At 33.2% G+C, this 12288-nt stretch overlaps 2 protein-coding genes across 2 annotated transcripts; one reads left to right on the forward strand and one right to left on the reverse strand.

Moving 5' to 3' along the window:
- The first annotated feature begins 6212 nt into the window (after positions 1 to 6212).
- LOC125836152 (uncharacterized) lies at positions 6213 to 6848 on the forward strand. The gene has a single exon (XM_049515245.1). The coding sequence runs from the start codon at positions 6262 to 6264 to the stop codon at positions 6703 to 6705; it is 444 nt and encodes a 147-aa protein (XP_049371202.1). The 5' UTR covers positions 6213 to 6261; the 3' UTR covers positions 6706 to 6848.
- A 198-nt stretch (positions 6849 to 7046) lies between these two features.
- On the reverse strand, positions 7047 to 11378 carry LOC125836151 (subtilisin-like serine-protease S). The gene is made up of 11 exons (XM_049515244.1): positions 11185 to 11378; positions 10994 to 11091; positions 10803 to 10900; positions 10552 to 10710; positions 9859 to 9970; positions 9248 to 9773; positions 9072 to 9166; positions 8734 to 8976; positions 8532 to 8646; positions 8091 to 8277; positions 7047 to 7870 (listed from the first exon to the last, which is right to left on the reverse strand). The coding sequence occupies exons 1-11, from the start codon at positions 11263 to 11265 to the stop codon at positions 7308 to 7310; spliced, it is 2277 nt and encodes a 758-aa protein (XP_049371201.1). The 5' UTR covers positions 11266 to 11378; the 3' UTR covers positions 7047 to 7307.
- Positions 11379 to 12288: the final 910 nt, after the last annotated feature.

The following is a 12288-nucleotide window of genomic DNA, read 5'->3' on the forward strand; positions in this document are numbered from 1 at the left end:
TCTCCTTAAAGAAGTAAAATTTATTAAATTGACTCTAAAATGTGAAATTAAATATGTTAAATATCTTTAAATAGATGGAGTATATCTTTTAAGTGGATAAGATTTCAAACCGGCCAAAGGATATTGGAAATTCCATTGATTGAAAAATAAGTCCATGATAGTTACATTTTACATAAATAAAAAGTTACATTTTGAAGAAGGGAGCCGATCAGTTGCTTTGGTCGAAGTAGGGGTGTGCATACTTGATACGTATCGAATTAAATACTCTCTTCGTTCTTATTTATACGTCGTTCTTACTAAAAATAGATGTTCCTTTATATTATTGTCATTTCATAAAATTGATGCATAAATGACATTATTCTTTCTATTTTACCTTGTGACATACTATCTCCGTCCACTTTTAATTGTCATAGTTTCTTTTTTTAGAGTCAAACAATAATAACTTTGACTAACATTTTACGATGTATTTTTTCATCATATTGATATGCAAAAAAATTGGAATTTATAGTAATCTTTGTATAGTTTTTGAATATCTAAATTTTTTGTTTAAAATATCGAATTAATGTAATCTAATTTAACTTTGAAAATTAGTCAAACTGACTTTCAAAAAACAAAACATTACAATTAAGAGTGGACATAGTGAGTATTAACCTTGAAAGTATGAATTTAAATAACATAGAAAAACTACATGATTAATTCATGTTCATTGGTCAATTAATTTATCAAAATAAACTAATTTATGTTCATTTATTGAAAACTTGATTTTAAGAGAATGCTAAATAAAGTTATAATGGTAAACTTATGAGAAAATGCCATATATAGTCAAATTTCTTTACGTAAAATAAAATGAATAGATTAATAAAATCAATCTATTTAAAAAAAAAGTTGCAAATCTACCATTTTATAAATTTCAATTTCTGATAAATTAAACAAATTCCCTTCAATAAAGTTGCTGGAGTACAAATTTTGAATTCAACGTGTAATAATTTTTTTTGTAATAAAGTTTAGCATATTTAAGTCATTAGTAGCAATGACATGCTTCATTTTATCGTCTGTTGAATTAAATTATGACATATACTTTCTTTTTTCGTGAATTTTATTTAGGATTGTCGATATTAAGGTTATTTGCAAAGGATAATTTGAAGTAAAAATAGGAAAGAGTGAAACAATTGAAAAAATGACTAATGAATTTAATTTCTCGAGACATGAATTATTGTTAATATAAACCTAAGTTATTTGTATAAAAAATAGACATAAATCAAATCTGATAAGTTTTTAAATATACCTAAGGGACTAAAACCGATAAATGTATAGTTAAGGGACCAAATCTAATAAGTTTTTAAATAGTTGAAGGAATAAATTCAAAAAAAATATAGTTATAGGACCATTTTAGATCTACTCCTATAGTTAAAGAGTTATTTATGACATTTTCTCGTAAACTTACTTAATTTTTCAAATGAGGTGAAATCTGAAATGATAACATATTAATAGAAATGAAAGTAGTACTAGTGAGTGAAATGTAATGGAGGAAGTGCATAAAAAGTTTTACTTTTTTCCAAATTGAAATTCAGACAACTCTTTTTTAAATATATTTTAAATTATGAATTATTTTTATTTACTATACTATTTATATAAATTTCAAATATATAAATTTTATGCTCAACAATCAAAATTAAACTATTTAACTTCATACAAATTAGAGTATAGTATTTTGAAAGAGATTAACTTATATTTACTAACAATGGACAAGAAAATTATACTATCAGTTTATTTTTAAAAATACTTATTTTTATTAATTTAATTATTATATTTTTATATTTAAAGATTAATGAATTTTCAGTTTCTCTTTTTCAATTTATTTTTTAAAACATGTTCACTAGGTCTAAGATTTATTTCTTGAAATAACGTTCAACTATTTTTGTTACTATTGTCTTTGAGTATTATTTAAATAAATTGGAGTACATGTGATGTTGTATGGATCAAAATTTGTTTTCTATTAATTTTGTATTATTTGCAATTAATTTTTGTATTGTTTATTGAATTGAAAAGACAGTTTGAAGCAATAGAAGCAACTATCCAAAAATATTTTTCATATTGCTAAGAAAACTTAGTAAGTTATGAATATTTTTTTTATGAGATTAATTAGTCTAGATTTTAAAGAAAAAAATAGTAAAAAGTTATCATTGATGATTGTCTCAATTGGCTTCAATGGCATTGATAGAGAATGAGGTTGAAATAATGAGGACAAAAAAACGGTAAAAGAATCCTTCTTAATTAAAATTCTATAATTTCGATCATGAAAAAACTTACTATAAAATAAATTTATATAGCAAGATTCGAACCCGAAACATTCGATTAATACAGGAGCCCTAGTGGTAGCTTGTCCAAAATTGGAATTTGGAGGACAGTAAAAAGCCCTTTCTTCTTTGCTGTAAAGCTCCGAGAAGTTGCCTCCGCTGATTTGCACAGAGAATTCATCCGCCACATTGACAGCCGTTCAATTTTGGGCAAGAAATGGAGGTGATTTTATAATCTAGGTCTAATTGCTTTATGTTAAAATCTTAAATATGCAATTACTTTTGTGTTCTTAGGTCCTGAGTTTATCGACCCAGTTGAATTTGTCTTCTTCTTTTACTATAATTTGAGTTTGAACTCGATTTAGCTTTATGAAGTCTGAAAGATTTCATCTTTTTCCTCATTTAATGACTATTTCTTGATGTTTTACCTATTGTTGATCATGAATTTGTTAGGTTGCCTTTTTTTCTGGGTCCAATTTATGTTATTATGGCTTTGAGTTTTGCCTGGAAATGGAGGGCAAGAAGGGACAATAATCTGCTGTGTTTTGATTATTTTTGCTTGTAAGGTATCCTAATTTCATCCTGGTAAAATATGATAAGCCTCTGCTAAGCTTCCTAGATTTAGTGATGGATTAGTTAAGGATTATTATAAAGGGTTTCTTTTTTTAATAAACTTGTGATGAATAAGTGTGTTTTAAAAATGTTTGTGTGAAAATAATGATGCACATTGGAGGAGGAAGATTGCTAATGTTCTCTTCAAGGGAAAACGGAGAGAACTTACTCAAACAGCGACAATGATTCTTCTGTACAATAGAATGGCTGTATCATGTATGAAATGTATTCTTAACTAGAATACATGTATTTGGCGCGTATGTTGTTCCAACTCTTTAGATATATAACTATTGGAGTTTAAATTTCCCAAGTCTATGTCTAGCTTCAAAACCTTAGAGTTCAATTCCTTTTTGGTTTTTGATTTTTTTATGATAGAGTCATTCAAGGCTAAGTTTGCACCAAAAATTTGAAGTCGTTTCGTTGAAATGTTTGCTGTCCAAACAGTGAAATCTTCTCTTAGATTTGTTAAATTTGAGTAGAGAGCTTGTGAAAAGGACAATGTCTTTGGAGGAGATTTCCTTGTAATATGACCATTCAATTTCGTTAATCCCCACTAGACTCTAGGGACAGTTCTAGTCAAATGTTGACTTTAACTTGCAGTGTTGTTAATGTAGGCTCATTCAATTTGGAACTTTGATATTAAGCCTTCAAGTCTGGCATTGTAAGCAATTCTAGTCTTTGGATTGACAAATGAATTTTCCTTGCGCAACTTTGAGAAAACTAAAACCTGTGTCTATTGTAGATTGACTTTGAATGTAGAACATTGACTTTCTTATCGCGAAGATCTCACTGAAATTACTGGTGAAAAGGATCTAATTGAAACATCCCCCTCCATTATTGACTCAATACTTATTTACTAAATCATAGTAGGTCATTGTTTTTAAGTCGATAAAGGGATATTTCTGTTAAATGTCAAAGGATATTAGTTGCTTGGACGTAGGAATCATATGACTTTGTGGATGTTTTAGGAAGAAGCTGCGGTAGCCTGTGGAACCTTTCTTTTTTTCTACATCCAACCACAAAATATGATATAGTGGTAGGAATATCAACTATAATGACTTACAAATTTACTTGTAATTCTTGTGCTATGTTCTTCTGGTTATGTTAGGAGACTTATTGCTTGGCTGGGCATCATAATCCCCGTCATTTTGATAGTCTATACATTAAGGGGTCGTTTGGTTTGAATATAAGTTATGATGTGATAAGTTATGCTGGGATTGATTTTTATTGCTTGTTTGGTTTGTCATATTCAAACTTATATTCATGACATAATTTCTAAGAATAAGTTGTTTGTTTACAAAAATACCCTTTACCTTATTTAGTTTTTTTTTTTGTTTTTACATTTTCTTTGCAAGTTTAGTCATTCATTCTTAAAAATAATTTTTTTCATCTTATTTAGCTTAAATATTTTTGGGTGTGCATTTCCATGATTGTGCCGTGTGTTTTTGAAAATTAAACTTTCATCTTATTTAACTTAAAAATAAAACTTCCATCTTGTTTAGCTTAAAATAAAATTTCCATCTTTTTAGCTTAAAAATAAAACTTTCATCTTATTTAGTTTTAAAATAAAATCTTCATGCTATTTAGCTTAAAAATAAAACTTTCATTTTAAGTTTATTAAAAGTGAAAGAAATTTTATTATTAAAGTTATCTACATTTTAATTGATAAATATAAAATATAATTTTTTAAGTGAGTAATAAACAATTTAATAAAAAATATGCAATTTAGTAGTGTAGTGAACTTTTTGAGAGAAATCAAAATATAAATATAAGAATTAGGCAAATAAATTCAACTTATATTATATTCATAAATAAGAATTATATATATAAAATGTAATTTATTAATAGAAAAATATATTATCATTAGAGCAACGAATAATTAAGGTTGTGAATGTTATTATAAATGTTGTTAAAAATTATGTTAATATACATGAATGTAAAGTGGTGTATAAAAGTGGGGTTTTATTTTTGATGAGAAGGGAAACCCACAGCCGCTACCCTTTGTGTGCGCACAGGGTAAAAATCCCGCTCCTATGCAATAGCTCGCAAACCACATAGGAGAGGTAACCCGTACTAGGCAAGCCCGGTGCGACGAGCTCGACCCAGAAGGCAAACCCCTTGCTTTCGCTGGCAAGGGGTTTCGAACTTGAGACCTCCAACATGGATGTCCCAAGCCCAAACCACTGGGCCACCCCGAAGGGTAAAAAGTGGGGTTTAAGAAGGGTATTTTTGTTATTTTACCTACCCAATCCCAGGATAACTTATCCTGGGATTGTTATTCCACCCCCATGGAAGGATAACTTTTCCCAGGACTAACTGTTAATCCTGGGATAAGTTATCCCATCCTTGGCAACCAAACAGCAGATTAAAAGCCACTTAAATATTATCCCTAAATATTATCCCTGGATAAAATCCTCTTGTCCATTACACCAAACGACCCCCAAGTGTTATTCTTTGAGTCTAAAGTCAAAACTGCCACTACCAGCCAGAATTGATGATAAGATAATCTTGAAAGAAAAAAAGCCTCAAAAACAGTCACCTTGGTAGAATTCTCTCATCTTGAATTAGAGGATAATGGAATTATCTTGCTTAATTAAAACTGTAAAATGTATGGAGAAGGTAGAACAAATGAAGGCCAAAGCTTTAGACATGGACAGAGATTCTTCAGCATGACCCTATATTCACCTTGCAAATCGTTTTGTAGAATGAGAAAAAAATGATGTTTTTGGTGTCCAATTTATTTAAAAATAAATTATGTGCCATGCTGTGTCGGTGCTCTGTATATTGAGATGTCTGGAACAGTATTCTCTATATCATTCATTAGGTTCTTATTTGTTGATAGTACTACCTCATCAATTTTTCCCTCTATATTATCTTTGAGAGTGTAAGAAATTGATAATGTTGGTAAGTGGTTTTCATGTTACCTGGGATTCATGTTTTGTTACTTTGGTGCTTAGTGTTTGGAGGCTATGATCATCAGTGCTTCTCTCTTAACTGTCTGATGCTAGCATTGGCATTATTCTCGTCCGGAATTTATTGTAGTAATCTGACCTTTTTATTAATTCCTGAGTGGATCCTCCCTACCTCCCTCTGCCCCACCAACACCCCAAAGATATTGTGGATGATAACCAGAACTTAATGGGATATTACCTCAGACTGCATGCATGAATTACCAATTATCTTTTCAGGGTTCTTTTGTTTTTATGTGTGAGATCGGTTAGGGAGATTGCATAAGTTAGAATCTAGAAGTTGGATTCTATTATTCCTGTGGATTATACAACTGCAGTTTTCTTTCAGGCTCCACCCTTCTGATATCAATAGCTGTTTATCCTTGTAGATCAATTATAGAGATATGCAAGACCAGAGAGGACTGGAGGAAGCTTCAGCTCCTAAATTGCGGAAAAAGAAAACATCACAACCAAAGGCTCCAGTGTTGCAAAAAGAAGGGAATAAGGCAAAAAGGATGCAAGATGTGCGTGCAATGCCAATTCAAAATGGGTTAACACCCACCAAAAGAGTCCCACCAAACGAAGTTTCCCCATTATTCCAATATGCTGAGAAATCAACACCTGAATTCTCGCCAGATGCTTCCACTTCTGGAAAAGAATATCGGGCATTAAGGAGAAAGTATCTATTGCTGGAAGAAGAAAGTTTTGGTCTTAATAAAGAATTGAGAGAAGCCGAAGATGAGATCAAGGCCCTTGAAGACGAGAAGCTAACACTCCTTGATGATCTTGTTGTGTTAGAAGGCCTGGTTGATCCTTCAGATATTCAATCCCAAGGCCAGCGATTATGATGGTTTATTTAAAATGTGTTTTTCAGTAAACTGGGGATATATACAGAATTCTGTACAACAATCCAACTTCTGTTAGCATAAAGTTGAGATTGTAACGATGCATTATATAACATCGACTGGTTTTTTATTGCACAATGACCAAATCTAAACTTCCTCCCAGCCCCTCCTTAGTCTTATTCAAAATGCATGTTGGATCAGTTGGAAGTCACAAGACTTGTACTTACCAGAGTGTGTGAAGAAAACTGCATTTTGTTTGTTTCTTGGGTTTTATAATACCAACATGATAAGATATTCCATTAAAAAATGAACTACTAGTACATATAGAAGCAGAGACAGAGAGATGCCAATCCATAATGCAATTACTAGACAAGTAAAAGAATTTGCAGTATGCCTATGAGTAAGCTGACTAGGTTGCAAGAACCAAAACTCAATACTAGGGACAAACAGAATAAAGAATTACTAATTATTTGTATTCTGCTACTAATTACATGTATTCTACTAAGAATTTTGTGTTGGCTTCATGCAACCATTTTCAGCAGCTACTGTGTGTAATATCTTGTTACTTCTCTTATATAACACAAATAAATAGCACTGCAGCTGAACTATACCATGGTACCCATGTTGGAATGTGCCACTCTGACAACAAGTGGAGATGTTACCCATGTTCTTTTGTTCCTCCATGACAAGGACCCAAAGACATACCCCTGTGTAGGTGCAGCCACTTTGAAAGTCACAGTGAAATTCATCTTCTGGTAATATCTAGTGAAGGCTAATCTTTGCGGCACCACAGTAACATTGATACCCTTTGGTGCAAATATAACTGCCTTGTAAGTACTCCTTGATTTTCCCACATTTGTGACAGTTCGAGTTACTGAGTATTTGTTTCTGAGGTTTGGTACTGTGATGGACGGATAATTTAGTTCATTTGGCGATGCAAAGGTTTGATCACACGTTCTGTTGTCCCTTGTAATTAGATGCAGAGATTTCTCGTCATAACCAATTGAACAAAGAAATGCTCTGTAATCTTCTGGTTGTGCATCATATATCAGACCAGGATCAAGGACTTTCGTGGGGTTAACAAATCCAGAACCAAAATCAAATGGATTAGCCCTCTTCCCTTCAGGATCTACTATTATGGGTTTGTGATGCATATCTGATAGTTTGGCTGCATTAACATTCATGACATTAGATTATTCTGTTATAGTTAAATTCACTTTATACACATTCAGGTTTTTAAGATACAAAGCTCAAATAAAACCATAAGTATTTTTAAGACAATATGCTAAAAAAAAACCAAATCTTGATCCCCTCACCCTTTTCTTTCTTTGAAGCAAACCTCAGACTCAAGAGTTGCATAGTTAGACTATGTAAGGCATCTAGTTTACCTGTTGTCATGATGGCTGATTTGATTGCAGAGGGAGACCATGATGGATGCACGGCTTTTAACAAGGCAACAACTCCTGATATGTGAGGGCAAGCCATGGAAGTTCCAGAGAGTATGTTGAAGTTCAACTTAGACATTGCTGGGGACCATGCTGCCAGGATATTTAATCCCGGAGCAGTAATATCAGGCTACAAGGTAAATCAGCAGGTATATTATACTTGCAAGAAAAAAATAAATTCTCAAGTAAAGTAGGAACAAAGAGATGCAAAGTTAAAAGAACTAATCTAAAACCACATTGAAGATCCTGGAAGGAAATCTCAGGATGCAACATAAGACTTTGTTGGTCTAAATGATAAAAGCAAAGAGGGATCGATGTAGAAAACAAGGAGCAGTTGAAAGACAAGTTTCTAAAATTCGATACTATTTTAAGCAAATAAATTACCTTCAAAATTTCTGGTGTTAGAGAATTAGGACCTCTTGAAGAAAATGCTGTTACTCGAGGAGCAGGTTGAGCTCCCAAAACAGTTTTAGCAGAGAGAATCCTTGCCGTAGGGAGGCTGTTAATATAAAAAAGATGAGATGATTGCTAATAATATCAAAGAGCAATAAAACAAACATCAACAGCCACTAAGAAGGAAGTGAACCGTGTATTATTAATGTAAGCTAGGATCTTGTTTCCAATCTTTTTCCCAACAGTTGCTGCTGGAATGGAGAAGGGGATAGCCACACCCTTGTCAGCTTCATCAATAAGGATCATCCCAACTCCACCAGCTTGTTTAACTATATTGCTCTTCTCCAGCTTTGACTCACTTGAGCTTCCAGCATGTCGACACACAAGAACCTTCCCTTTGGCCTTAGTTCTATTCAAAGAACTATCTAAGCAATAACTAGTGGATAAGATAGGAAGGAAAAAGCACTTTAATATAATTTTCAATGCATACATATCTACATTTAACAAACAGTTAAGTACCTTCTGCTTCACCTGGATTGATAGGGAGTGAAGTATCCAGCATAAGCTTCAGAAGCAGGTATGATTCTTGCAGATGTATTCATTTGAGATAAGCTAAGACTTTCACCCTTCCAAATATCCAGAACATAATGAGGAGATAGAAATTGAATATTACTTTAACATATAAACTAATCGAAAAGTGGGATTACCATGAGTTGAACCCTATTTCCTAGTAAAATATCAGACGTAAAATCTCTATCAGTTGAACTGGCTGCAACTGTGATCATCCAAGGAGCTAAATTTGTGGCTGAACCAGATGTTCCTTCATTTCCAACAGAGGCCACCACAAGTATCCCACGGCTAACAGCATGAAATGACCCCACAGAAATTGCATCACTAAAATAATCTCCTTGGGGAGCATCTGGGCCCAAAGATAGAGAAATGACATGAACCCCATCTCTAATTGCATCATCAAATGCAGCCAACAAATCAACATCATAGCAACCAGAACTCCAACAGGTTTTGTACACTGCTATCCTGGCCATTGGGGCACCACCTCTGGCTCCTCCAGATGCCAAACCTTTGTAATTCATATCAGCTACGTAACGCCCAGCAGCAGTTGAAGCTGTATGACTTCCATGACCAGTACTGTCCCTGGCAGACTTGAACATGGTCTTTCCATCATTTTCTTCAGCTGCATAGCCACTCATATAATATCTTGCCCCAATTATTTTCCTATATAAGACAAAATTCTTATTAGACTTATCATCTATATAACAAAACATTAAACTGCAAGAAATGGTTGACAAATAAAAGAAACCTGTTGCATATTGAGGCATTGAATGCTTCCCCTGATTGGCATTGTCCTTTCCATCCAGCTGGCACTGGAGGCATGTTGGTATCCCTAAAACTTGGAGACTCAGGCCAAATTCCTGTTTCAGTAAATGTCTTAAGAGCTTAACCTCAAGGTCTAATTAGTTCAAAAAAACAAGGGAAACAAGGAAGCTGGGGACCAGGCCAAAGATAAACTGATAAGGTTGTGAACAGAGAGATGACTTTACTCCATTTACATTCACAAGCAGTTCAACAAGTGCAAAGAAGAAACTAGGAAGTTGAGACATTGAATGAAGTTGGGCTAAAGAAAATCTAAGCAAACATATCCATCATTCTCAAATGATTGAAACAAGAATTGATTGATGCGCGATAAAACTTATCCTACAGACCTACAATAGATGAAAAGGGAACAGAGTACTAAAGGAACTGCTTTCCCCAGGTTCAACCATATGTACCTTAGTACCTAAATGACAAACTTAGCACTTTTTCAAAGTCATGTTATTGTACTCTTCTTAAGAAACGTAACTAGTGACGAGCCTTTTACATGACAACACAATCAGTGAAGGGACCGACTTGGCTTGTGCCATCGATCACCTAAACGATCATATCTTTCACCTAACTGGAAAAAGATTGCAGCAATTAAGATAACTTTGAGCTAGTTGAACAGAGAAATGATCACCTGTATCAATGAAACCAATGATTACATTAACTTGGTTCTTGGTGGAAAAACCTGGGATTTCCATTGTTTCATCTTCACTGAGCCCCATAAAATCCCATGAATGAGTTGTATGCAGGTTCCTCTTAGTATTTGGAAATACAGATACCACACCAGGCATTTCTGTTTTGTTTCAACATTCAAATAGTGGACTGAGTGCAAACCATCAAAGTAGGTAATCAACAGTAACATAAAACATTAGGTAAAAGCCTCACTGGATATTTCAGAAGCCTGTTTCTCAGTCAACTTGGCTGCAAATCCTTTAAAGCCATGTCTATAACTGTATACATGAGAAGTCTTGGCTTGTTCAACACTGTAAAGGTTATTAACCACTTCAGTTTTCTTTGCCAAAAAACAGACCAAAAGGGGGGAAACAAACTCATAGCTAAAAGTACCAAGAACTTACTTTCCTCCGTGAATATCAGTAAGCATTTGATGGTTTTGCCTCAAAATCTCATCTTGGTGCTCATCACTATCTTTGCTTCCCATGTACACCACATATAACTGAAGAAAGAAAAAAAAACACAGCTTTACTAACTATTCATCATTCAAATAAAACCCCATGTCCCCATATAGTTGATACAGAGCCAACTTTACCTTGGTAGAAAAGCAGAGACTAATTTCTCCAAGAAAAACACAAAGAAAGAGTAAAGAAAGAGTCTTTTTTGAAACACCCATCTCCTATCTTGATGTATGAGGCTAGTAAAAGCATGTATTATCAACTACAAGCAGAAAAAAAGATGAGGTTTTTATAGCAGAACAAGACACAGAGAGAGAGAGAAAGAGAAAGAGAAAGAGAAAGAATGATTTGAAAATAAAGAGGAGAGGCAGAGGGAAAGATTATTCAGTGTCACAGGTATACTGTGGGTAATAGTAGTAGACAAGTATATTTCCATTAACTCGTTCAGGGACAGTAGTACGCGAGATAAAGTGAGATATTCCGTATTATCTTATTTGATCTCCTAGCTAATTTTGAAATAACTTTTTTCGCGAATCAAACGATTGCTTATAGAAACTTGTTTAGTGAGACAAAAGAAAATGGAAAACTTGAAGACTGGAGAAAAGTGGTGAAAAATGGTTTCTTTGCTTTTAACTGAACCAAGCACGAGGGAGGCCACTAGAGCAACAGTTAGTGAGTATTCAGTAGACCGTTAAAAAGGGTAATTATTCGATTCTTGTGTTGTGTGGAGTAATTATATTTTAGTGGTACGTGCTATTATGTGAAAAGAAAACGCCATTATTATTATTTTGATTTTCTATTCGATATTCAGTATATTTATATTGGATTTAGATTAAATTTGATTCGGACAGGAGAGTCTTATATTGAGGAGTAAAATGTTCTATAATAAAGGCAACTTCGTATCAAAGAGAGCTCAAATCCAAAACCTCTAATTAAAATAAAAAATATTTACCACTTTACTGTTATTGACCAAAACATAATTATTATATGTGATGGATGATGACTTAGGAATATTGTAGGAAAGTATTGCTATTACTGGGATATGGTCACTAGAATATTTAACCCCCAAATTTCCTTTCATCATTTTGCCTATTCGCCCATGTGAATTCTTTCACACATGCTAGGAATGAAAATTACTGGTGGGCTTCGTTTCAGTTTATTTGACACCGTTTTACTTTATATAATAAATATAATATGTAGTTTATAAAATTACTCTTATTTTAGAAAAGTCTTTTGAAAAT

The sequence above is a fragment of the Solanum verrucosum genome, unplaced genomic scaffold, assembly GCF_900185275.1.
Source record: "Solanum verrucosum unplaced genomic scaffold, falcon-dt-bn FXZP01000278.1, whole genome shotgun sequence".
Taxonomy (NCBI): domain Eukaryota; kingdom Viridiplantae; phylum Streptophyta; class Magnoliopsida; order Solanales; family Solanaceae; genus Solanum; species Solanum verrucosum.